The 25,049-nt window shown below is 37.7% G+C and overlaps 3 protein-coding genes across 3 annotated transcripts; all 3 read left to right on the top strand.

Moving 5' to 3' along the window:
* The first annotated feature begins 1,793 nt into the window (after positions 1-1,793).
* On the top strand, positions 1,794-7,151 carry LOC117496694 (arylamine N-acetyltransferase, pineal gland isozyme NAT-10-like). The gene is made up of 2 exons (XM_034148424.1): positions 1,794-2,017; positions 5,912-7,151. The coding sequence occupies exon 2, from the start codon at positions 5,917-5,919 to the stop codon at positions 6,787-6,789; it is 873 nt and encodes a 290-aa protein (XP_034004315.1). The 5' UTR covers positions 1,794-2,017; positions 5,912-5,916; the 3' UTR covers positions 6,790-7,151.
* A 7,658-nt stretch (positions 7,152-14,809) lies between these two features.
* On the top strand, positions 14,810-17,662 carry LOC117496663 (arylamine N-acetyltransferase, pineal gland isozyme NAT-10-like). Its single transcript, XM_034148379.1, is given in 3 exon segments — positions 14,810-15,014; positions 16,288-16,484; positions 16,486-17,662. Coding segments are annotated over 2 exon segments (873 nt in total). The 5' UTR covers positions 14,810-15,014; positions 16,288-16,292; the 3' UTR covers positions 17,167-17,662.
* Positions 17,663-19,137: 1,475 nt separating this feature from the next.
* On the top strand, positions 19,138-24,531 carry LOC117496691 (arylamine N-acetyltransferase, pineal gland isozyme NAT-10-like). The gene is made up of 2 exons (XM_034148420.1): positions 19,138-19,361; positions 23,253-24,531. Exon 2 carries the CDS (start codon positions 23,258-23,260, stop codon positions 24,128-24,130), a length of 873 nt encoding a protein of 290 aa, XP_034004311.1. The 5' UTR covers positions 19,138-19,361; positions 23,253-23,257; the 3' UTR covers positions 24,131-24,531.
* Positions 24,532-25,049: the final 518 nt, after the last annotated feature.

The following is a 25,049-nucleotide window of genomic DNA, read 5'->3' as shown; positions in this document are numbered from 1 at the left end:
TTCTGGATGGTTTTGGTACGGGATGGGGGGCCGATGATGATGTCTGATTTGGCACTGTTCAGTTGGAGATAGTTTGTTTGCATCCATGCTTTTATTTCTGAGAGACAGTTGGTGAGAGTGGAGTGTGTTGTGGGGGTGATGGTTTTTGTTGCGATATAAAGTTGCATGTCATCGACGTAGCAGTGAAATTGAAGGTTGTGGCGACGAATGATTTTGCCAAGGGGGAGCATATAGAGGATGAAGAGGAGGGGGCCAAGCACCGAACCCTGGGGGACGCCTTGGGACAGAGGAGCAATGGAGGAGGTGCAGTTGTTGATGTTGATAAACTGATGTCTGTCGGTGAGGTAGGATTTCAGCCAGGAGAGTGCAGTGTCGGTGGCGTTGAGTGATGATTCGAGGAGGGACAGCAGGATGGTGTGGTTGATGGTGTCGAATGCTGCGGTGAGGTCGAGGAGGATGAGGATATTCAGGTTGCCGGAGTCAAAGGAGAGGAGGAGGTCGTTTGTGATTTTGAGAAGAGCTGTTTCGGTGCTGTGTTTTGATCGGAAACCGGATTGAAATAGTTCAAAAAGGTAATTGGAGCTGAGGTGGGATTTTAGTTGTGAGGCAATGACACGTTCAAGTATTTTTGACAGAAAGGGGAGATTTGAGATGGGCCGGAAGTTGGACATGATGTCAGGTGTGAAATACACATATTCTGTTACCAAACTCTCCTAAAATGTGGATAGCTCAGCTTTTAGAGTGGGTACCAATGTACTAAATCTTACCTTTTGCTCTATCTTAATGCTTAAATGTTTTCTGTAAAGCACTTTGAATAGAAAGGTGCAGTGATGACACATTTGTGTAGGCAAACCTGACCATTTTGTTTTTAGTATTGCAGAAAATAAGATCTTTGGCAAACAGCTCAACATTGTTACTTCTAAACTCCATGAAGCAATATCGTAAATAAACTTAAATGACTCCTGTCATGAAAAAAATCCCAATATACTTTCCAAAAGTCCTGCGTTTATGTGGACTCTGTACCCATTCATACTTTATTGTTGAAGTAAATGGCTAACACATTACATCAGGTTTCAGGAAAGACTGAGATGTTATTCTGATGATAGAGTAAGTGTGTTTGATAAGATCCCTGCACTTCTCTTTTTGCAGCTGCTTTTTATAATCAAATAACTATTGATTTTTTTATACTGCATTCTAACTTTTATTCTTGTACTTGTGTTATTATTCTATTAAAGCTTGTTTCAGTTTGTTTTCACTTGACTTTTAAATGACTGAAACGCAATGCTTTGTAATGTTTTATGTAAAGCACTTTGAATTGCCTTTTATTTGAAATGTGCTGTATCCATACACTTGTAATAATTGTATACATTTGATTTTCTATTCAATTTGATTTGTAGTTTTTTAGCGTATAATGAATAAACATGTATATGTGTTGCCTGTTTTTGTGACACAGATTTCATTATTTTTGTACAGCTAATTTTATTTTTAGGGACATTTCATATTCATAAAAAGAGATGGCCTGACTCCAAACATTTCTTTTTACATTTTACCAAAGAACTTAAACAATATTTAAAAATATTATGAATAAAAAGCTAGATTGAAAGATAACTGTAATTGAAATCTGTTTATAATGCATTCACACAGTCGAAGATTTATTTTGTTCATGGATGTATAATGTTTAACTAGTTCACTCTTAATTTCTGAAACATGACGCTCGGTTGGTGATTGGTCAAATGCTGCAAACCCCGCCCCTCACCCAGACTGAGAGGAGTTCTCTGGGCTGACAGCTGACCTGATAACAGCGTCTCAGGACCGCCTATACCGTTTGATAGGGTTAGTTGAGCCAGAAAACACAAAGCTATCCTCGGTATGTTGAACCGTTTTGTTTAGGACATCCAGTTCAGAATCCCTCACAAACTTTATAACTTTAACGAACTGTCTTAAGTTGCTCCTGCAAGTTACAGTGCTTCCTCAAAAGACACCATTATGATCGTTTGAACATTCAACACATACCAAGGTAAGGTAAACATTTCCTGCATATTTCCTGCTGCAGAATGTCAGACTCTTACACTTCACATTTGTAATATATGATCATTAAGGACCCAACGTGACACGGGTGTCACATGAACTTTAAATGTTCTGGAAAGTTCCTTATACAACTTTAGCCGTTATTTTATCTCGTGAAGTGACACTTTGGGTGTTTCTCAATCGCGAGTACGCTTGCTTGGTAGCACATGTCTGCCGAGCATCTTGCTTCAGAAGCGAGTCAAGAATACTTCCTGGCATTCGGAAAACGAAGTGTGGAACACGCTAGCGAGTGTGCAGGTGTGCGTCATATGAGAGGCCCCCGCCTTACATCTTCCGCCACAGATTTGGGGAAATTGGTCCGTGCACAAAGCATTGTGGGGATTTTAAGACCGCGGAGTCAACTCATGTGCAGCCTCGATATTTCTCCAAACGGAGTACGCCGGGCTCGGTAGATTTCCAAGTATGCTGGAGATTGGAACAGTACTTCGGCGGCACTCGATGATGTAGTATGCTTGAAATAGTGGCTCTGAAGCAGCTTTACTGAGTAGCATGAAGCTGCAGCGTTGGAGACTGCACTCTCAGGACCGCACTCCCAGGACCCTCGTTTTTCGTGACACTGCCACCTAGCGAGCAGGAGACCTGAATATGAATGACAACGCAGAGAGTGTGAGTAATGTGAAGTGCTTTTAAAGTTTTATTTGTTTAACATTAATAACAATTCCGGTGTCTTGAAATGAAGTGTTATTAGCTAACATTAACTATGATAGTCTTAAGGCAATACAAACAAACATCTGTTAGCTTATGATAGCTTCTAACAGTATTAAAGGCACTAAAAACAATTATTCGTTAGCTATAGCTTTCGGCAAAAGCATTATTAGCAAAAGCATTAGTTTCGTTAGCATATTTGATTATTTGTTTAATGAGACTGTAGCGTGATTTTGGCAAGTCCAACTAGGTGTCCTACATTCATTGTTGATTTAATCACTAATTACTGTAAGAGTGTGAGTAATGTGAATCATGTTGTTTGTTTAAAGTTAACAACTATTTTGGTGTATTCAATTGGACAGCAATACAAGCAACACGTGCTAAATGTCATCTGTTAGCCTATGATGACTCGCTGCAAAACCAACTGTTAGCCTTTTTGTTTATTTGTTTAATGAAACCGTATGTTATGGTTATGTTATTTAGCAGAGGCTTTTATCCAAAGTGACTCACAAAAAACATAAAATAACCATAATTAACATTAGAATATCAATACAAATAGGTAAATAGTCAGTTACATTACTTATTACATTTTTAACAGGGTAATTAGTGATCTGTAACCTACTACATTTAAAAAAAGTAAACTTCCCAACTCTGATCATTAATTATAGTCAGCTAATTAATTAAACTTCAAAGGATGACAAAAGCATGTCAATATGGTCTGTCTGTCCGCTACATTAAATCAGCAGTAGCCTAAGTTCTGTCTTCAGTATAAATGCTTCTTTAATAGTCATTGTATTACTATTTGAAGTCATTGTAAATAATCTTAACTGTGCTGACTGCCTGTTTACTGTTTATCAGACAGTCTCATAATTCTGACATGTTTTGCAATATTGCATGAGGTGTTTTAGTCAGTTATTATTATTCTCATGGAGCGTTTTGAAATACAAGGGTATGAAAGCCCTTAACAATATGTGTATTTTAATTTCAGTAACACTTTATTTTGAGGGTCACTTGTAGATTATCTACAATCTCTCAACAAACTCAGTAGCATGTCAATAGAACATCTGTTAGTTATATTAGGTTAACCATCTACAGATCAGTAGACCATCAGTAACAAGAGCTGTAAGACTCTGGATGGCAATATCTGTTGAGATTATTAATGCATATCAATTGTGCACCAATGCCTTAGCCTTTCCCTATGCAATACTTTAGATTACATCTTGTTCTTATTGTTTCAAAGGCATGGCCAAAGGTTTGCCTTCTGGACTCTGGAGGCCAGAAGCTTGCTCGAGGGAACCCTTCAGCCAGTGTTCAGAGTGCCACGACAGAGTGCCAGAATGGATATCTCCCAGGAGAAGGTGGTCAACAGCAGACCAACAGCAGATTGAAGAATCCACAGTGTGGAAATTGTGCCCAATAAATGTATTCTGCACTGAAATGCCTCTCGGTCAAATTGCATGTTTATCTTTTGCAGCCTGGTGCATAAACACACTAACAGTTGTTTTTCAGTAATCTAGCACCTCTTCAAAGACACATTTGATTTGATTTATTTTGAACGTGTAATACAATAAAAAAATATATATAATAAATGTATGTCGACATACAATATACATTTACAATTATAAATAGATGATATCATTATTACTACAATATATATATATTTACGTTGTATGTCAAATTTGATAAGACAAATATAAAAGACTATCATTTTACATCTGACATACAAAATACATTTTAACAACAAATTGTTGTTGTAAAAAATAAATAAAATAAACAATAATAAATATAATAATAATAATAAAAACATATTTTCGTGCATGTAAATGTCTACTTTTGCGATTTTCATGCATTTTTAGATGGTTAATAACAAGCATTACAATGTCTACTTTTGCAGTCATCCAATCCGCTAGGTGGCGATGTTGCAAAACAACTAGGGTCCTGGGAGTGTGGTCCTGAGAGTGCAGCCTCCGACGCTGCAGCTTCATACTATTGGCTTTACTCGCAATTGAGAAACACCCACTGAACAGTCTGGTGGGTCATGGTCCAGGTCATGTGATGTTGTGTTCCCATAACAACATGTCCATGTGCCAGACTAACACATGTGACCGAACTAGCTACATTTCGAAAGCTTGTTTGTTGTTGCTAAAGGTAAAATTCAAGCCATTTAAGAATTAAAATGCTTACATAACATGTCCTTTATTACATTTAAACTGTTGTGGAAACATGTCTTGATCAAATTGATATGAAACAAATTAGACAAACATCACTGTGACACTGATGCAACATCGGGACTTTAACCCTAAACGTTCACAGTAAACCCGGAGTGACATATATGCACAATTAGAAATATGATCTGCTCAGTTAATTTAGCTGATTCAATTATATTTAGTTAATATATTCTTTATTCTTCAATTCAAAGAATGTTCAAACTAATTTAAACCAAAACATCATCCTCATTAATTCAGTTATAAATAAGAGTTATTTTACCATTAAAGCCCAATGTGACATATATGTCACATTTCAGATATTTGACACTAGGGGGGGTTACTTGTCAGAAATGTGTTCTAGGTGGTCTATTTAGTCTAAATGACGCTCCCCTTAATTTCCCCAAAAGTAGGTCCGGGTTCTTATGGGTTAAATGGTAATGAAAAAAACTGCAACTTCTTTGCACACTTGTCTAATGTATAGCATACTATGTTTCTTTTTCTAGATGAAGTATATTGGTATATTATAGTGTATTGTAACATATTACTTTATACTGTATATTGTATTCTAGGAACTCTATAGATATCTTTCTACTCTTGATATGCATATTTTACTGTTTGTTTTACTCTTGTACAATGCCTTGAAAACCTGCTGCTGCCATAACAAAACATTTCCCCAATTTTAAATCTATCTATGATTGTATCTGTTTATGACATTATTTAAGAATACATAACTACATACATGCTTTTATGTATGATTTATTTGTGACATTGTCAAACACAGAAAGCATACATACATAGACCCGCACATGTTCAATAAAGGGAGTAAAAGAGGCCATTCTACCAGGGTCATCATACATGCTTTTCATTTTAGCTGTAGAATTGCATTAAGTGCACAGATTTGAGTTAATGTTGACTTTGCAAAACTGTGTAAGTTGGCCATATGTAATTATTAACCATCCTGTGTCTTACAGGCACGATGAATTTGGAGGAATACTTCAAAAGAATTGGTCTTCAAGGCTCCTTTGATAAACCGGATCTCGAAACACTGAAGCTGATCCACAAACAGCACGTCATGTCCGTTCCTTTTGAAAACCTCAGCATGCACTGTGGAGAGCGGCACATCCTGGACCTGGAGTTCACGTTCAACAAGATAGTGAGGAGCGGCCGGGGGGGCTGGTGCTTCGAGAGCAACTCCCTGTTTGGATGGGTGCTGAGAGAAATGGGTTACGAAACTACCAGGTTGTCCTCCAGAGTTTTCAACAGTCAAACCAATGAATTTGACCCCACCGATAGTCATGTCATCCACAAAGTTGTCGTTGATGGAAAGGCTTATATAGCAGATGTTGCCTTTGGGCTTTCTTTCCAGATTTGGGAGCCCATGGAGCTCGTCTCTGGAAAGGATCAGCATCAGGCGGCGGGCGTCTTTCGCTTCTTAGACAAGGGAGACAAGTGGGTTCTGGAGAAGACGAGCAGAAAGACGAAGGTTCTCAATCCAGACTTTGCTGAATCTAGTCTTGTGAAGAGGCAGGAGACAACGGCGATGTACTGCTTTACCTTGGAGCCTCGAGAGGTTGAGCATTTCTACGAAGCAAACAACACACTTCAGACGGATCCTAAATCGCTGTTCATGAATAAATCCATCGTCTCTCTTCAAACAGCGACAGGATTCAGAGCGCTTGTGGGCTGGACCTACAGCGAGGTCACCTTCAAACCAGAGGAAGGTGTCGATGTCTTCGACCTGATAAACATAGAAGATGAGGAGAAAGAGCAAGTTCTTCTGGAGAAGTTCAATATAAAGCTGCAGAAGAAACTGCAGATTGTAAGCAAAAAAACCTGCTTCACACTCTAAAACAGTGGTTCTCAACTGGTCAGGCCTCGGGACCCACTTTTTCCTTTGTCAATAAATTGCGACCCGAAATGTTGAAACACTCAAATCTAATCAACAAAAAATCGTGCTGTAATATATACGCTTTTCAGCATACAATATTAATTAAACTGAAGTACAGTGCATATATCCCTTAAATCCCTTTACAGAACTAAAGTATGCTTTTAAAAAAGGTTTAATGAGATGATGGAATCAAAGCTGAACTGTATAACATAGAAAGGCACACATGCTGAAAACCCAACCGCAGAATGGGGGGATTGTCTAGTTTGAATAGTTCTACCGCAAAGTTATTCTCCGGCAACCCTGTCTCCTAAAAATTACGTTCCCACAGAACTAAACTGCATTCTCAATTACGTTTAGCTAGAAACGTATTTTCTCCCACGTTACGTTGGTTATGAACGTATCTCAAATACGTTTATTTTCTACATATCTTCTAGAAACATATTTTCTCCCACGTTACGTTGGTTATGAACGTATCTCAAATACGTTTATTTTCTACATATCTTCTAGAAACATATTTTCTCCCACGTTACGTTTGTTATGAACTTATCTCAAATACGTTTATTTTCTACATATCTTTGCCATTTATTGTCTTGCTTATAATAATGATAATAGTCATTTATAAATATCATTTTAGAGCACACATTTGAAATCGACGATCGGGCTTGATATCCTATGGTTAAATTAAAATCAGTAGGTGAGGCTGTAATTTCGCCAGCTGCGAGGCAGAAAATAATAGTTTTAACATGCCAAAAAGCTGCTGTGTCGTTTATTGCACCTCAAACATTAAAACAAATCCAGAGTTACGTGTTTCTGTACTTCCTCTAAGAAGAAAGGACAGTATACAACAGAAGAGCTCTGTGGCTTCAGGCTGATCGCCATTCAAATGACAGCTGGTTTCCCCAAAAGTGGGCAGGGCTGTAAAGTGACGTAGGAAAGATCCTCAGCTCGCTGATTGGATGTTTTAGCCGCAATGCACGTCGGGATATGGTGTTAATGCGATATGAAATCCGAAAAAAAAATCTGAGTTTAGGATGGCCGAAGACACTACACTACCCATAATCCCCAGCTATTGTTTGGGACTACAGTCCAAGCCCCCAGGAAGTGCGCCGGACTCAGATGAAAATATTCGTGCTGGCCAAACGGCGGTACTACACTTCCTTTTGGTTGCCAGGCCCGGAAACACTTTTTCCCATTGACTTACATGGGGAAAGAGTGGTCTGTAAATCGTTGGATAATTTTTTTTAAACTAAATAAACTACCCAGTATGAACACTTGTATAGCCCTTATTAAAAACATTCGTTCCTCAAGTTGTAAAAATGTGCTAATAACGTTATTCTGTGAGTTATTTCCCTCTGCATTATGAACGCGCATCTAACCCACGGGACCGCGCCGCCCGGCACGTTCATGTTACGTGTTCAGCACTACATGCGTTTATCTTTACCCATGGATGCACGTTAAGAACGGACCCATATCGCCTTACTGCCATCCCACGGAGCTGTAATAATGGATATATTGCACATGTTTGCTGTAATTCATCATTTGTAAAATATTATACTACATGGGCTGTATGATTAAATCTTGTACCGTAAATGTTGTATTAAATAAAGTTAATATTACCGACGTAGATTAACGTCCCTGTAGCTTCTTATTGCACTAAGAAGCTTATTGCACTGTATATATATATATATATACATACATATACATATATATATATATATATATATATATATATATATATACAGTGCAATAATTCTTTCATGCTAAATGAAGCTCTGTTGCTTGGATATCACTAGATCCTCTTACAGCGTAATATAAAAGTACATAACGATTGATGTGTAAATTAGCATAATTACTAGCTAACCGCTAGCTGCTAACTGCCGCCTCGTTAATATCAAATCTATCATAATAACATACCATTACCATGCTGTCATGAACGTGCGGTGCTGTTACGTGTACGCAAATTGACGTGCTTGATGTGAACGAGCATTTTGGGGGGCATGGTTAAAGTTGCGCATGCGCTATGAGCGCACATACGGGTACTTCTCAGGCATGCCGGGTAATCTGTGACGTTTTGCTCTCTCAAAAATTGGGCCATTTTATCATCATGCGCGAATGAGCAACTCTCATAGGAATGAATGAGGCCCCGCCTCCCACGCTGTATCCAGTTCTTATTATACATCCATGCTACAGTCCCGTTGACAAACCCCGTGATTAATCTTCAAGCTCTGGGATTGGATGTTGGAGTGGCAGTGCGCCAAGGTTACGCCGTTTTTCCCAAAATTAGAAGTTGACAGTATTAAACTGTGTACAGCCCTGGAGGTTTAGGGGATAGGAAACAAATTGGTGTGTACAAATGTAAAACATGTAATTAATAAATGGGTGAAAATCGCTTGTGTCCATAATGGGAAGCATTAATATATACCCACATGCCAGCTCATTGTTACTTTGTAATTCTACTCCACTACAATTCAGAGGTTAACCTGGTATTTTTACTCCACTACATTTATTTTAGTTACTTTGCAGATTCTGATTAATGATGTAAAATATAAACAACCCTTAAAGCAGAATTTAGTTACACCTGAGTAAAATTCAGGGAAAGGTGATTGTCAAGTGCCAACAATCAGGAGAGATATTAGTTGGTGCTTGAGAAGACTAAACATTTATCTGCAGATCTCTATAAAGTATATTCATTACTCGTTATTCTCTACTAATAGTTAATTAAAAACTGTATATAATAGCTATTTTGCACATCCCTTTCAAGATTTTCTAAGGTTTATTGACATATCATATACACAACTATGTTGAAGTTATGCAATTAATGAAAAACTTGGGTCACAGGTTCCTCAACAGTGCATTACAAGACATCTATCAATATGTGTGTATTCCTCCACCATTAAACTCAAATTCTGCACACTATCTATACTATCTACATACATAAGAGTATAATTAATATATATATAATATCAGTTAAAATAAGTGCTTCAACACAGTTAACATTGCAGGAAAGCAATATATTAGACGTTAAGTACTTTGTCAGGCTTAATATTTATCTGTAGATAGATACCCCCAAAGCTTTTTTCTTATTTGAAAGAAAACCTAAAGTATTCTTTAATGTGTTAATAAAGGTTAATTAGTTTGTCTGTTTTACACATCCTCATATTAATATCTTTGTACATCAGGCACTAAACTGTTTTATTGTAGAGATCACTTACAGCAGGGCTATTCAATTGGCGGCCCGCGGGCCAAATCCGGCCCCGGGGTTATATTTACTGGCCCTTTGAGTATAATGTTAAAAAGTAATCAATTTTTTTTTTTTAAGATTTTTTTTTTTTTTTTTTTTTGTGCCATAGTGCCTTTATTCCAGAGAGGGTGTTACATTGAGAGATAGAGGGGTAGACAATGCCTGAAAACTTCGACTGGCTCGGGTTTCGAACCCACCTACTATACTGTAGTGACAACTCCTGTCATTGATTGCATCTCTGCGTGAATGATTAGATCATTTCACCTAAATAAAATCAAATGAAACATGTAGGCCTACTGAGTTCTGAACTTGCCATTTAGATCCATAAAGGCCTTGGGGCTATGTTGTTTGATTGAATTAAACACAATATATGCACTCCACTATGCTGTTGTAGTATTTACTGTATCTGAAGCTCTTAAATATGATTGCTCATATTTCAAGCCATCTTTTTCCCGGCCCCTTGCTTTGGATCATTTTCATCAACCGGCCCCCATTCCAAACTAATTGAATAGCCCTGACTTACAGTATCTTCTTGATTTTTTATATTCTATATTTCTATCATTGACCTTCTACTTTCCCCCTATGAAAGTATGTACTCTTAATATTTTATTCATCAAATAACATTATTCAACAAAAATAACATTATTCAACAAAAATAATTAAATAACGTGCTTTAACCACTAGACGGTGCACACAAGGTACACACAGTATACTAATAATAACTTTGTATTATTAGTGTAGGACACTTATGTATGTATAACATCTGAAGATGTGTAGTTTTATTCATGTTTTTACATAATTGTACATTATTCTCATGTTTACTTCTACACATTAATATCTGATTTGTAAAACATCAAAGACAGAAAGGTATATCCGTCATTTAATGGTAAGCTATTGAAATTGTGATTCCAGAGATGTGTCTCCCATCACCCAAATCCCCTGACTCTTCTCTCAACTCAGTATTTACATTCTTCTATTCAAAGAAAATCAGTAATATCTTTAAAAACTACAAGTCCTTTTCTATCAGCTGTGCACCGTTATGGTGTAAATATAACCTATCTACCAATTGGATCAAATATAAAAGTCAGCCGTATTAGTATTGATACTGCAAGGAGACGTATTTTGTGAAAAGAAATGTAAGATGTTGTTTAATTGTTGATATATTTATGATCCACGTCACGTATTCAGTTTCGGCGGCAGTTCTTCCTGTTTGTCCAGAAGTCTTCTCATCAGGGCTCTATAAATAAAGAACTATGGCAGATGTGTAATATTTAATGCAGCCGAACCGTGTATTACAATGCTGTTATGTGATGACTTTCAAAGAGAAAAGCAAGAACACTCGGAATAAAGTATTATTATTTTTTTTTTTTATGTTTTCGGATTTCACATCGCATAAACACCATATCCCAACGTGCATTGCGGCTAAAACATCCAATCAGCGAGCTGAGGATCTTTCCTACGTCTGTTTCCGGTATTGTTCCTGTAATGAGAGTTCACATTTATGCTACATTGAAGGGTGGAATTGACTACACATCTTCAGAAACATAATTTGCTTCAGATATATACTGTAACTCATAGCAATATTGTAACCATTAAGAAAAGCCAACTGCATTAAAAACCCAGTTAACAAACACTAGGTAAAGTATTTTTCCTTCAGTAATGAAGATGTAATTCCAATGTAGACACACCTGGGGTCGCTGTTCAGTCTGTTACGCTGAGCCATGCATTGTCTGGAACGTAAAAGGGACGAAGAAGACAAAGTGAAGTGACGTACTTCCGGTTCAATGTGAAAACATTCCCAGGGTGTTTCTCAATCGCGAGTATGCTTGCTTGGTAGCACATGTCTGCCGAGCATCTTGCTTCAGAAGCGAGGCAAGAATACTACCTAGCATTCGGAAAACAAAGAGTGGAACAGGCTAGCAAGTGTGCAGGTGTGCGTTATATGAGAGGCCCCGCCTTACATCTTCCGCCACAGATTTGGGGAAATTGGTCCGTGCGCAAAGCATTGTGGGGATTTTAAGACCGCAGAGTCTACTCATGTGCAGCCTCGATATTTCTCCAAACGGAGTACGCCGGGCTCGGTAGATTTCCAAGTATGCTGGAGATTGGAACAGTACTTCGGCGGCACTCGATGACGTAGTATGCTTGAAATAGTGGCTCTGCAGCAGCTTTACTCGCGATTGAGAAACACCCCCAGTTAAACCATAGATATATATAAAAACATATGTTTATATATATCTATGAGTTAAACAACAGAAACAAATGGCTTAATAAAAAGATAAAACACTGGCATGTAATTTACGTTAGAATAAATAGAATGGTTTTGAATAATAGATGAGAGTAAAATCTACGTCACAGCCCCACCCACTTTTGGGGAAACCAACGCTGTCATTTGAACGGCGATCAAGCCTGAAGCCACAGAGCTCTTCTGCTGTCCTTAGAGGAAGTTTGAGGTGTTTGAGGTGCAATAAACGACACAGCAGCTTTTTGGCATGTTAAAACTCTGCCTCGCAGCTGGCGAAATTACAGCCTCGTCTACTGATTTTAATTTAACCATAGGATATCAAGCCCGATCGTCGATTTCAAATGTGTGCTCTAAAATGATATTTATAAATGACTATTATCATTATTATAAGCAAGACAATAAATGGCAAAGATATGTAGAAAATAAACGTATTTGAGATAAGTTCATAACAAACGTAACGTGGGAGAAAATATGTTTCTAGAAGATATGTAGAAAATAAACGTATTTGAGATAAGTTAATAACAAACGTAACGTGGGAGAAAATATGTTTCTAGAAGATATGTAGAAAATAAACTTATTTGAGATAAGTTCATAACAAAAGTAATGTGGGAGAAAATATGTTTCTAGAAGATATGTAGAAAATAAACGTATTTGAGATAAGTTCATAACAAACGTAATGTGGGAGAAAATATGTTTCTAGAAGATATGTAGAAAATAAACGTATTTGAGATACGTTCATAACCAACGTAAAGTGGGAGAAAATACGTTTCTAGCTAAACGTAATTGAGAATGCAGTTTAGTTCTGTGGGAACGTAATTTTTAGGAGACAGGGTTGTCTCCGGGGACTTCCGGCGACAATCTTGATTCTGATTGGCCAGAAGACTCGAAAAAACATCAGCAAAGATGTTTTATTGAGAAGATGATCACTACGTGACAGAAGTTTTCAAAACCGTTTATGGTCTCCGTTACTTCCAGTCCAACGCCTACTGCATGCACAGCGTTATAAAATCGGGCCTTCAAAATAAAAGTTTGACTTTTTTCCAAAAACACACATCTGCGACCCACTCGAAACGGGTCCGCGACCCACTTTTCGGTCGCGACCCACCAGTTGAGAACCACTGCTCTAAAATACACATATTCTGTTCCCAAACTCTCCTAAAATGTGGATAGCTCAGCTTTTAGTGTGGGTACCAATGTACTAAATCATACCTGTTACACTATATGTTTATATCTAAATGTTTTCTGCAAAGCACTTTGAATAGAGAGGTATAGTGATGAATAGGGAGGCTGTGGCTCAGTGGATAGGGTGCTGGACTTTGAATCAGGGGGTAGCAAGTTAGAGTCCCACTGCAGTCAGCATGTCGTTGTGTCCCTGGGAAAGACACTTCACCCCAAATTGTTCCTGTGGGGATTGTCCACAGTAGGCTACTGAATGTATGTAAGTCGCTTTGGATAAAAGTGTCTAATAAATTACATGTGATGACGTATTCTTGTAGGCAAACCTGACACCTTTTTAAGAAAACCGCTCAACATTTTTATCTCTAAACTCCATGAAGCAATATCTATCATTAAATGAATCCTATCATGAAAAAAATCCCTCTATACTTTCCAAAAGTCCTGCGTTTATGTGGACTCTGTACCCATTCATGCTTTATTGTTGAAGTAAATGGCTAACACATTACATCAGGTTTCAGGAAAGACTGAGATGTTATTCTGATGATAGAGTAAGTGTGTTTGATAAGATCCCTGCACTTCTCTTTTTGCAGCTGCTTTTTATAATCAAATAACTATTGATTTTTTTATACTGCATTCTAACTTTTATTCTTGTACTTGTGTTATTATTCTATTAAAGCTTGTTTCAGTTTGTTTTCACTTGACTTTTAAATGACTGAAACGCAATGCTTTGTAATGTTTTATGTAAAGCACTTTGAATTGCCTTTTATTTGAAATGTGCTGTATCCATACACTTGTAATAATTGTATACATTTGATTTTCTATTCAATTTGGTTTGTAGTTTTTTAGCGTATAATGAATAAACATGTATATGTGTTGCCTATTGAAGGCTTGCCTGAACTTGTTTTTGTGACACAGATTTCATTATTTTTGTACAGCTAATTTTATTTTTAGGGACATTTCATATTCATAAAAAGAGATGGCCTGACTCCAAACATTTCTTTTTACATTTTACCAAAGAACTTAAACAATATTTAAAAACATTATGAATAAAAAGCTAGATTGAAAGATAACTGTAATTGAAATCTGTTTATAATGCATTCACACAGTCGAAGATTTATTTTGTTCTTTCAAACTTTGTGGCTCTCAGCCTGTATTGCGTGTGTTTATCTCATGGATGTATAATGTTTAACTAGTTCACTCTTAATTTCTGAAACATGACGCTCGGTTGGTGATTGGTCAAATGCTGCAAACCCCGCCCCTCACCCAGACTGAGAGGAGTTCTCTGGGCTGACAACTGACCTGATAACAGCGTTTCAGGACCGCCTATACCGTTTGATAGGGTTAGTTGAGCCAGAAAACACAAAGCTATCCTCGGTATGTTGAACCGTTTTGTTTAGGACATCCAGTTCAGAATCCCTCACAAACTTTATAACTTTAACGAACTGTCTTAAGTTGCTCCTGCAAGTTACAGTGCTTCCTCAAAAGACACCATTTTGATCGTTTGAACATTCAACACATACCAAGGTAAGGTAAACATTTCCTGCATATTTCCTGCTGCAGAATGTCAGACTCTTACACTTCACATTTGTAATATATGATCATTAAGGACCCAACGTGACACGGGTGTCACATGAACTTTAAATGTTCTGGAAAGTTCCTTATACAAGTTTAGCCGTTATTTTATCTCATGAAGTCCTTAAGTGACACACTGAACAGTCTGGTGGGTCATGGTCCGGGTCATGGTCCAGGTCATGTGATGTTGTGTTCCCATAACAACATGTCCATGTGCCAGACTAACACATGTGACCGAACTAGCTACATTTCGAAAGCCTGTTTGTTGTTGCTAAAGGTAACATTCAAGCCATTTAAGAATTAAAATGCTTACATAACATGTCCTTTATTACATTTAAACTGTTGTGGAAACATGTCTTGATCAAATTGATATGAAACAAATGAGACAAACATCGCTGTGACACTGATGCAACATCGGGACTTTAACCCTAAACGTTCACAGTAAACCCGGAGTGACATATATGCACAATTAGAAATATGATCTGCTCAGTTAATTTAGCTGATTCAATTATATTTAGTTAATATATTCTTTATTCTTCAATTCAAAGAATGTTCAAACTAATTTAAACCAAAAAATCATCCTCATTAATTAAGTTATAAATAAGAGTTATTTTACCATTAAAGCCCAATGTGACATATCACATTTCAGATATTTGACACTAGGAGGGGTTACTTGTCAGAAATGTGTTCTAGGTGGTCTATTTAGTCTAAATGACGTTCCCCTTAATTTCCCCAAAAGTAGAAATGGGTCCGGGTTCTTATGGGTTAAATGGTAATGAAAAAAACTGCAACTTCTTTGCACACTTGTCTAATGTATAGCATACTATGTTTCTTTTCTAGATTAAGTATATTGGTCTATTATAGTGTATTGTAGCATATTACTTTCTACTCTTGATATGCATATTTTACTGTTTGTTTTACTCTTTTACAATGCCTTGAAAACCTGCTGCTGCCATAACAAAACATTTCCCCAATTTTAAATCTATCTATGATTGTATCTGTTTATGACATTATTTAAGAAAACATAACTACATACATGCTTTTATATATGATTTATTTGTGACATTGTCAAACACAGAAAGCATACATACATAGACCCTCACATGTTCAATACAGGGAGTAAAAGAGACCATTCTACCAGGGTCATCATACATGCTTTTCATTTTAGCTGTAGAATTGCATTAAATTGGCCATATGTAATTATTAACCATCCTGTGTCTTACAGGCACGATGAATTTGGAGGAATACTTCAAAAGAATTGGTCTTCAAGGCTCTTTTGATAAACCGGATCTCGAAACACTGAAGCTGATCCACAAACAGCACGTCATGTCCGTTCCTTTTGAAAACCTCAGCATGCACTGTGGAGAGCGGCACATCCTGGACCTGGAGTTCACGTTCAACAAGATAGTGAGGAGCGGCCGGGGGGGGCTGGTGCCTCGAGAACAACTCCCTGTTTGGATGGGTGCTGAGAGAAATGGGTTACGACACTACCAGGTTGTCCTCCAGAGTTTTCAACAGTAGCACAAATGAATTTTACCCCACCGATAGTCATCTCATCCACAAAGTCGTCGTTGATGGAAAGGCTTATATAGCAGATGTGGCCTTTGGGGTTTCTTTCCAGATTTCGGAGCCCATGGAGCTCGTCTCTGGAAAGGATCAGCATCAGGCGGCGGGCGTCTTTCGCTTCTTAGACAAGGGAGACAAGTGGGTTCTGGAGAAGACGAGCAGAAAGACGAAGGTTCTCAATCCAGACTTTGCTGATTCTAGTCTTGTGAAGAGGCAGGAGACGAGGGCGATATACTGCTTTACCTTGGAGCCTCGAGAGGTTGAGCATTTCTACGAAGCAAACAACACACTTCAGACGGATCCTAAATCGCTGTTCATGAATAAATCCATCGTGTCTCTGCAAACAGCGACAGGATTCAGAGCGCTTGTGGGCTGGACCTACAGCGAGGTCACCTTCAAACCAGAGGAAGGTGTCGATGTCTTCGACCTGATAAACATAGAAGATGAGGAGAAAGAGCAAGTTCTTCTGGAGAAGTTCAATATAAAGCTGCAGAAGAAACTGCAGATTGTAAGCAACAAAACCTGCTACACACTCTAAAACAGTGGTTCTCAACTGGTCAGGCCTCGGGACCCACTTTTTCCTTTCTCAATAAATTGCGACCCGAAATTTTGAAACACTCAAATCTAATCAACAAAAAATCGTGCTGTAATATATACGCTTTTCAGCATACAATATTAATTAAACTGAAGTACAGTGCATATATCCCTTATATCCCTTTACAGAACTAAAGTATGCTTTTAAAAAATGTTTAATGAGATAATGGAATCAAAGCTGAACTGTATAACATAGAAAGGCACACATGCTGAAAACCCAACCGCAGAATGGGGGGATTGTCTAGTTTGAATAGTTCTACCGCAAAGTTATTCTCCGGGGACTTCCGGCGACAATCTTGATTCTGATTGGCCAGAAGACTCGAAAAAACATCAGCAAAGATGTTTTATTGAGAAGATGATCACTACGTGACAGAAGTTTTCAAAACCGTTTATGGTCTCCGTTACTTCCAGTCCAACGCCTACTGCATGCACAGCGTTAGAAAATCGGGCCTTCAAAATAAAAGTTTGACTTTTTTTCCAAAAACACACATCTGCGACCCACTCGAAACGGGTCCGCGACCCACTTTTCGGTCGCGACCCACCAGTTGAGAACCACTGCTCTAAAATACACATATTCTGTTCCCAAACTCTCCTAAAATGTGGATAGCTCAGCTTTTAGTGTGGGTAAATCAATGTACTAAATCATACCTGTTACACTATATGTTTATACCTAAATGTTTTCTGCAAAGCACTTTGAATAGAGAGGTATAGTGATGAATAGGGAGGCTGTGGCTCAGCGGAGAGTGTGCTGGACTTTGAATCAGGGGGTAGCAAGTTAGAGTCCCACTGCAGTCAGCATGTCGTTGTGTCCCTGGGAAAGACACTTCACCCCAAATTGTTCCTGTGGGGATTGTCCACAGTAGGCTACTGAATGTATGTAAGTCGCTTTGGATAAAAGTGTCTAACAAATTACATGTGATGACGTATTCTTGTAGGCAAACCTGACACCTTTTTAAGAAAACCGCTCAACATTTTTATCTCTAAACTCCATGAAGCAATATCTATCATTAAATGAATCCTATCATGAAAAAAATCCCAATATACTTTCCAAAAGTCCTGCGTTTATGTGGACTCTGTACCCATTCATGCTTTATTGTTGAAGTAAATGGCTAACACATTACATCAGGTTTCAGGAAAGACTGAGATGTTATTCTGATGATAGAGTAAGTGTGTTTGATAAGATCCCTGCACTTCTCTTTTTGCAGCTGCTTTTTATAATCAAATAACTATTGATTTTTTTATACTGCATTCTAACTTTTATTCTTGTACTTGTGTTATTATTCTATTAAAGCTTGTTTCAGTTTGTTTTCACTTGACTTTTAAATGACTGAAACGCAATGCTTTGTAATGTTTTATGTAAAGCACTTTGAATTGCCTTTTATTTGAAATGTGCTGTATCCATACACTTGTAATAATTGTATACATTTGATTTTCTATTCAATTTGGTTTGTAGTTTTTTAGCGTATAATGAATAAACATGTATATGTGTTGCCTATTGAAGGCTTGCCTGAACTTGTTTTTGTGACACAGATTTCATTATTTTTGTACAGCTAATTTTATTTTTAGGGACATTTCATATTCATAAAAAGAGATGGCCTGACTCCAAACATTTCTTTTTACATTTTACCAAAGAACTTAAACAATATTTAAAAACATTATGAATAAAAAGCTAGATTGAAAGATAACTGTAATTGAAATCTGTTTATAATGCATTCACACAGTCGAAGATTTATTTTGTTCTTTCAAACTGTGTGGCTCTCAGCCTGTATTGCGTGTGTTTATCTCATGGATGTATAATGTTTAACTAGTTCACTCTTAATTTCTGAAACATGACGCTCGGTTGGTGATTGGTCAAATGCTGCAAACCCCGCCCCTCACCCAGACTGAGAGGAGTTCTCTGGGCTGACAGCTGACCTGATAACAGCGTCTCAGGACCGCCTATACCGTTTGATAGGGTTAGTTGAGCCAGAAAACACAAAGCTATCCTCGGTATGTTGAACCGTTTTGTTTAGGACATCCAGTTCAGAATCCCTCACAAACTTTATAACTTTAACGAACTGTCTTAAGTTGCTCCTGCAAGTTACAGTGCTTCCTCAAAAGACACCATTTTGATCGTTTGAACATTCAACACATACCAAGGTAAGGTAAACATTTCCTGCATATTTCCTGCTGCAGAATGTCAGACTCTTATACACTTCACATTTGTAATATATGATCATTAAGGACCCAACGTGACACGGGTGTCACATGAACTTTAAATGTTCTGGAAAGTTCCTTATACAACTTTAGCCGTTATTTTATCTCATGAAGTGACACTTTGGGTGTTTCTCAATCGCGAGTACGCTTGCTTGGTAGCACATGTCTGCCGAGCATCTTGCTTCAGAAGCGAGTCAAGAATACTTCCTGGCATTCGGAAAACAAAGTGTGGAACACGCTAGCAAGTGTGCAGGTGTGCGTCATATGAGAGGCCCCCGCCTTACATCTTCCGCCACAGATTTGGGGAAATTGGTCCGTCCACAAAGCATTGTGGGGATTTTAAGACCGCGGAGTCAACTCATGTGCAGCCTCGATATTTCTCCAAACGGAGTACGCCGGGCTCGGTAGATTTCCAAGTATGCTGGAGATTGGAACAGTACTTCGGCGGCACTCGATGACGTAGTATGCTTGAAATAGTGGCTCTGAAGCAGCTTTACTGAGTAGCATGAAGCTGCAGCATTGGAGACTGCACTCTCAGGACCGCACTCCCAGGACCCTCGTTTTTCGTGACACTGCCACCTAGCGAGCAGGAGACCTGAATATGAATGACAACGCAGAGAGTGTGAGTAATGTGAAGTGCTTTTAAAGTTTTATTTGTTTAACATTAATAACAATTCCGGTGTCTTGAAATGAAGTGTGATTAGCTAACATTAACTATGATAGTCTTAAGGCAATACAAACAAACATCTGTTAGCTTATGATAGCTTCTAACAGTATTAAAGGCACTAAAAACAATTATTCGTTAGCTATAGCTTTCGGCAAAAGCATTATTAGCAAAAGCATTAGTTTCGTTAGCATATTTGATTATTTGTTTAATGAGACTGTAGCGTGATTTTGGCAAGTCCAACTAGGTGTCCTACATTAATTGTTGATTTAATCACTAATTACAGTAAGAGTGTGAGTAATGTGAATCATGTTGTTTGTTTAAAGTTAACAACTATTTTGGTGTATTCAATTGGACAGCAATACAAGCAACACGTGCTAAATGTCATCTGTTAGCCTATGATGACTCGCTGCAAAACCAACTGTTAGCCTTTTTGTTTATTTGTTTAATGAAACCGTATGTTATGGTTATGTTATTTAGCAGAGGCTTTTATCCAAAGTGACTCACAAAAAACATAAAATAACCATAATTAACATTAGAATATCAATACAAATAGGTAAATAGTCAGTTACATTACTTATTACATTTTTAACAGGGTAATTAGTGATCTGTAACCTACTACATTTAAAAAAAGTAAACTTCCCAACTCTGATCATTAATTATAGTCAGCTAATTAATTAAACTTCAAAGGATGACAAAAGCATGTCAATATGATCTGTCTGTCCGCTACATTAAATCAGCAGTAGCCTAAGTTCTGTCTTCAGTATAAATGCTTCTTTAATAGTCATTGTATTACTATTTGAAGTCATTGTAAATAATATTAACTGTGCTGACTGCCTGTTTACTGTTTATCAGACAGTCTCATAATTCTGACATGTTTTGCAATATTGCATGAGGTGTTTTAGTCAGTTATTATTATTCTCATGGAGCGTTTTGAAATACAAGGGTATGAAAGCCCTTAACAATATGTGTATTTTAATTTCAGTAACACTTTATTTTGAGGGTCACTTGTAGGTTATCTACAATCTCTCAACAAACTCAGTAGCATGTCAATAGAACATCTGTTAGTTATATTAGGTTAACCATCTACAGATCAGTAGACCATCAGTAACAAGAGCTGTAAGACTCTGGATGGCAATATCTGTTGAGATTATTAATGCATATCAATTGTGCACCAATGCCTTAGCCTTTCCCTATGCAATACTTTAGATTACATCTTGTTCTTATTGTTTCAAAGGCATGGCCAAAGGTTTGCCTTCTGGACTCTGGAGGCCAGAAGCTTGCTCGAGGGAACCCTTCAGCCAGTGTTCAGAGTGCCACGACAGAGTGCCAGAATGGATATCTCCCAGGAGAAGGTGGTCAACAGCAGACCAACAGCAGATTGAAGAATCCACAGTGTGGAAATTGTGCCCAATAAATGTATTCTGCACTGAAATGCCTCTCGGTCAAATTGCATGTTTATCTTTTGCAGCCTGGTGCATAAACACACTAACAGTTGTTTTTCAGTAATCTAGCACCTCTTCAAAGACACATTTGATTTGATTTATTTTGAACGTGTAATACAATAAAAAAATATATATAATACATGTATGTCGACATACAATATACATTTACAATTATAAATAGATGATATCATTATTACTACAATATATATATATTTACGTTGTATGTCAAATTTGATAAGACAAATATAAAAGACTATCTTTTTACATCTGACATACAAAATACATTTTAACAACAAATTGTTGTTGTAAAAAATAAATAAAAGAAACAATAATAAATATAATAATAATAATAAAAACATATTTTCATGCATGTAAATGTCTACTTTTGCGATTTTCATGCATTTTTAGATGGTTAATAACAAGCATTACAATGTCTACTTTTGCGGTCATCCAATCCGCTAGGTGGCGATGTTGCAAAACAACTAGGGTCCTGGGAGTGCGGTCCTGAGAGTGCAGCATCCAACGCTGCAGCTTCATACTATTGGCTTTACTCGCGATTGAGAAACACCCACTGAACAGTCTGGTGGGTCATGGTCCAGGTCGTGTGATGTTGTGTTCCCATAATAACATGTCCATGTGCCAGACTAACACATGTGACCGAACTAGCTACATTTCGAAAGCTTGTTTGTTGTTGCTAAAGGTCAAATTCAAGCCATCTAAGAATTAAAATGCTTACATAACATGTCCTTTATTACATTTAAACTGTTGTGGAAACATGTCTTGATCAAATTTATATGAAACAAATTAGACAAACATCACTGTGACACTGATGCAACATTGGGACTTTAACCCTAAACGTTCACAGTAAACCCGGAGTGACATATATGCACAATTAGAAATATGATCTGCTCAGTTAATTTAGCTGATTCAATTATATTTAGTTAATATATTCTTTATTCTTCAATTCAAAGAATGTTCAAACTAATTTAAACCAAAACATCATCCTCATTAATTCAGTTATAAATAAGAGTTATTTTACCATTAAAGCCCAATGTGACATATCACATTTCAGATATTTGACACTAGGGGGGGTTACTTGTCAGAAATGTGTTCTAGGTGGTCTATTTAGTCTAATGACGCTCCCCTTAATTTCCCCAAAAGTAGGTCCGGGTTCTTATGGGTTAAATGGTAATGAAAAAAACTGCAACTTCTTTGCACACTTGTCTAATGTATAGCATACTATGTTTCTTTTTCTAGATGAAGTATATTGGTATATTATAGTGTATTGTAACATATTACTTTATACTGTATATTGTATTCTAGGAACTCTATAGATATCTTTCTACTCTTGATATGCATATTTTACTGTTTGTTTTACTCTTGTACAATGCCTTGAAAACCTGCTGCTGCCATAACAAAACATTTCCCCAATTTTAAATCTATCTATGATTGTATCTGTTTATGACATTATTTAAGAATACATAACTACATACATGCTTTTATGTATGATTTATTTGTGACATTGTCAAACACAGAAAGCATACATACATAGACCCTCACATGTTCAATAAAGGGAGTAAAAGAGACCATTCTACCAGGGTCATCATACATGCTTTTCAATTTAGCTGTAGAATTGCATTAAGTGCACAGATTTGAGTTAATGTTGACTTTGCAAAACTGTGTAAGTTGGCCATATGTCATTATTAACCATCTTGTGTCTTACAGGCACGATGAATTTGGAGGAATACTTCAAAAGAATTGGTCTTCAAGGCTCCTTTGATAAACCGGATCTCGAAACACTGAAGCTGATCCACAAACAGCACGTCATGTCCGTTCCTTTTGAAAACCTCAGCATGCACTGTGGAGAGCGGCACATCCTGGACCTGGAGTTCACGTTCAACAAGATAGTGAGGAGCGGCCGGGGGGGCTGGTGCTTCGAGAGCAACTCCCTGTTTGGATGGGTGCTGAGAGAAATGGGTTACGAAACTACCAGGTTGTCCTCCAGAGTTTTCAACAGTCAAACCAATGAATTTGACCCCACCGATAGTCATGTCATCCACAAAGTTGTCGTTGATGGAAAGGCTTATATAGCAGATGTTGCCTTTGGGTTTTCTTTCCAGATTTGGGAGCCCATGGAGCTCGTCTCTGGAAAGGATCAGCATCAGGCGGCGGGCGTCTTTCGCTTCTTAGACAAGGGAGACAAGTGGGTTCTGGAGAAGACGAGCAGAAAGACGAAGGTTCTCAATCCAGACTTTGCTGAATCTAGTCTTGTGAAGAGGCAGGAGACAACGGCGATGTACTGCTTTACCTTGGAGCCTCGAGAGGTTGAGCATTTCTACGAAGCAAACAACACACTTCAGACGGATCCTAAATCGCTGTTCATGAATAAATCCATCGTCTCTCTTCAAACAGCGACAGGATTCAGAGCGCTTGTGGGCTGGACCTACAGCGAGGTCACCTTCAAACCAGAGGAAGGTGTCGATGTCTTCGACCTGATAAACATAGAAGATGAGGAGAAAGAGCAAGTTCTTGTGGAGAAGTTCAATATAAAGCTGCAGAAGAAACTGCAGATTGTAAGCAACAAAACCTGCTTCACACTCTAAAACAGTGGTTCTCAACTGGTCAGGCCTCGGGACCCACTTTTTCCTTTGTCAATAAATTGCGACCCGAAATGTTGAAACACTCAAATCTAATCAACAAAAAATCGTGATGTAATATATACGCTTTTCAGCATACAATATTAATTAAACTGAAGTACAGTGCATATATCCCTTATATCCCTTTACAGAACTAAAGTATGCTTTTAAAAAAGGTTTAATGAGATGATGGAATCAAAGCTGAACTGTATAACATAGAAAGGCACACATGCTGAAAACCCAACCGCAGAATGGGGGGATTGTCTAGTTTGAATAGTTCTACCGCAAAGTTATTCTCCGGCAACCCTGTCTCCTAAAAATTACGTTCCCACAGAACTAAACTGCATTCTCAATTACGTTTAGCTAGAAACGTGTTTTCTCCCACGTTACGTTGGTTATGAACGTATCTCAAATACGTTTATTTTCTACATATCTTCTAGAAACATATTTTCTCCCACGTTACGTTTGTTATGAACTTATCTCAAATACGTTTATTTTCTACATATCTTTGCCATTTATTGTCTTGCTTATAATAATGATAATAGTCATTTATAAATATCATTTTAGAGCACACATTTGAAATCGACGATCGGGCTTGATATCCTATGATTAAATTAAAATCAGTAGGCGAGGCTGTAATTTCGCCAGCTGCGAGGCAGAAAATAATAGTTTTAACATGCCAAAAAGCTGCTGTGTCGTTTATTGCACCTCAAACATTAAACAAATCCAGAGTTACGTGTTTCTGTACTTCCTCTAAGAAGAAAGGACAGTATACAACAGAAGAGCTCTGTGGCTTCAGGCTGATCGCCGTTCAAATGACAGCTGGTTTCCCCAAAAGTGGGCAGGGCTGTAAAGTGACGTAGGAAAGATCCTCAGCTCGCTGATT

Source organism: Trematomus bernacchii, unplaced genomic scaffold, assembly GCF_902827165.1.
Source record: "Trematomus bernacchii unplaced genomic scaffold, fTreBer1.1, whole genome shotgun sequence".
Classification (NCBI taxonomy): Eukaryota; Metazoa; Chordata; class Actinopteri; order Perciformes; family Nototheniidae; genus Trematomus; species Trematomus bernacchii.
Note: the sequence above shows the minus strand (reverse complement) of the source record. Positions and strands in the feature narration are given on the sequence as shown.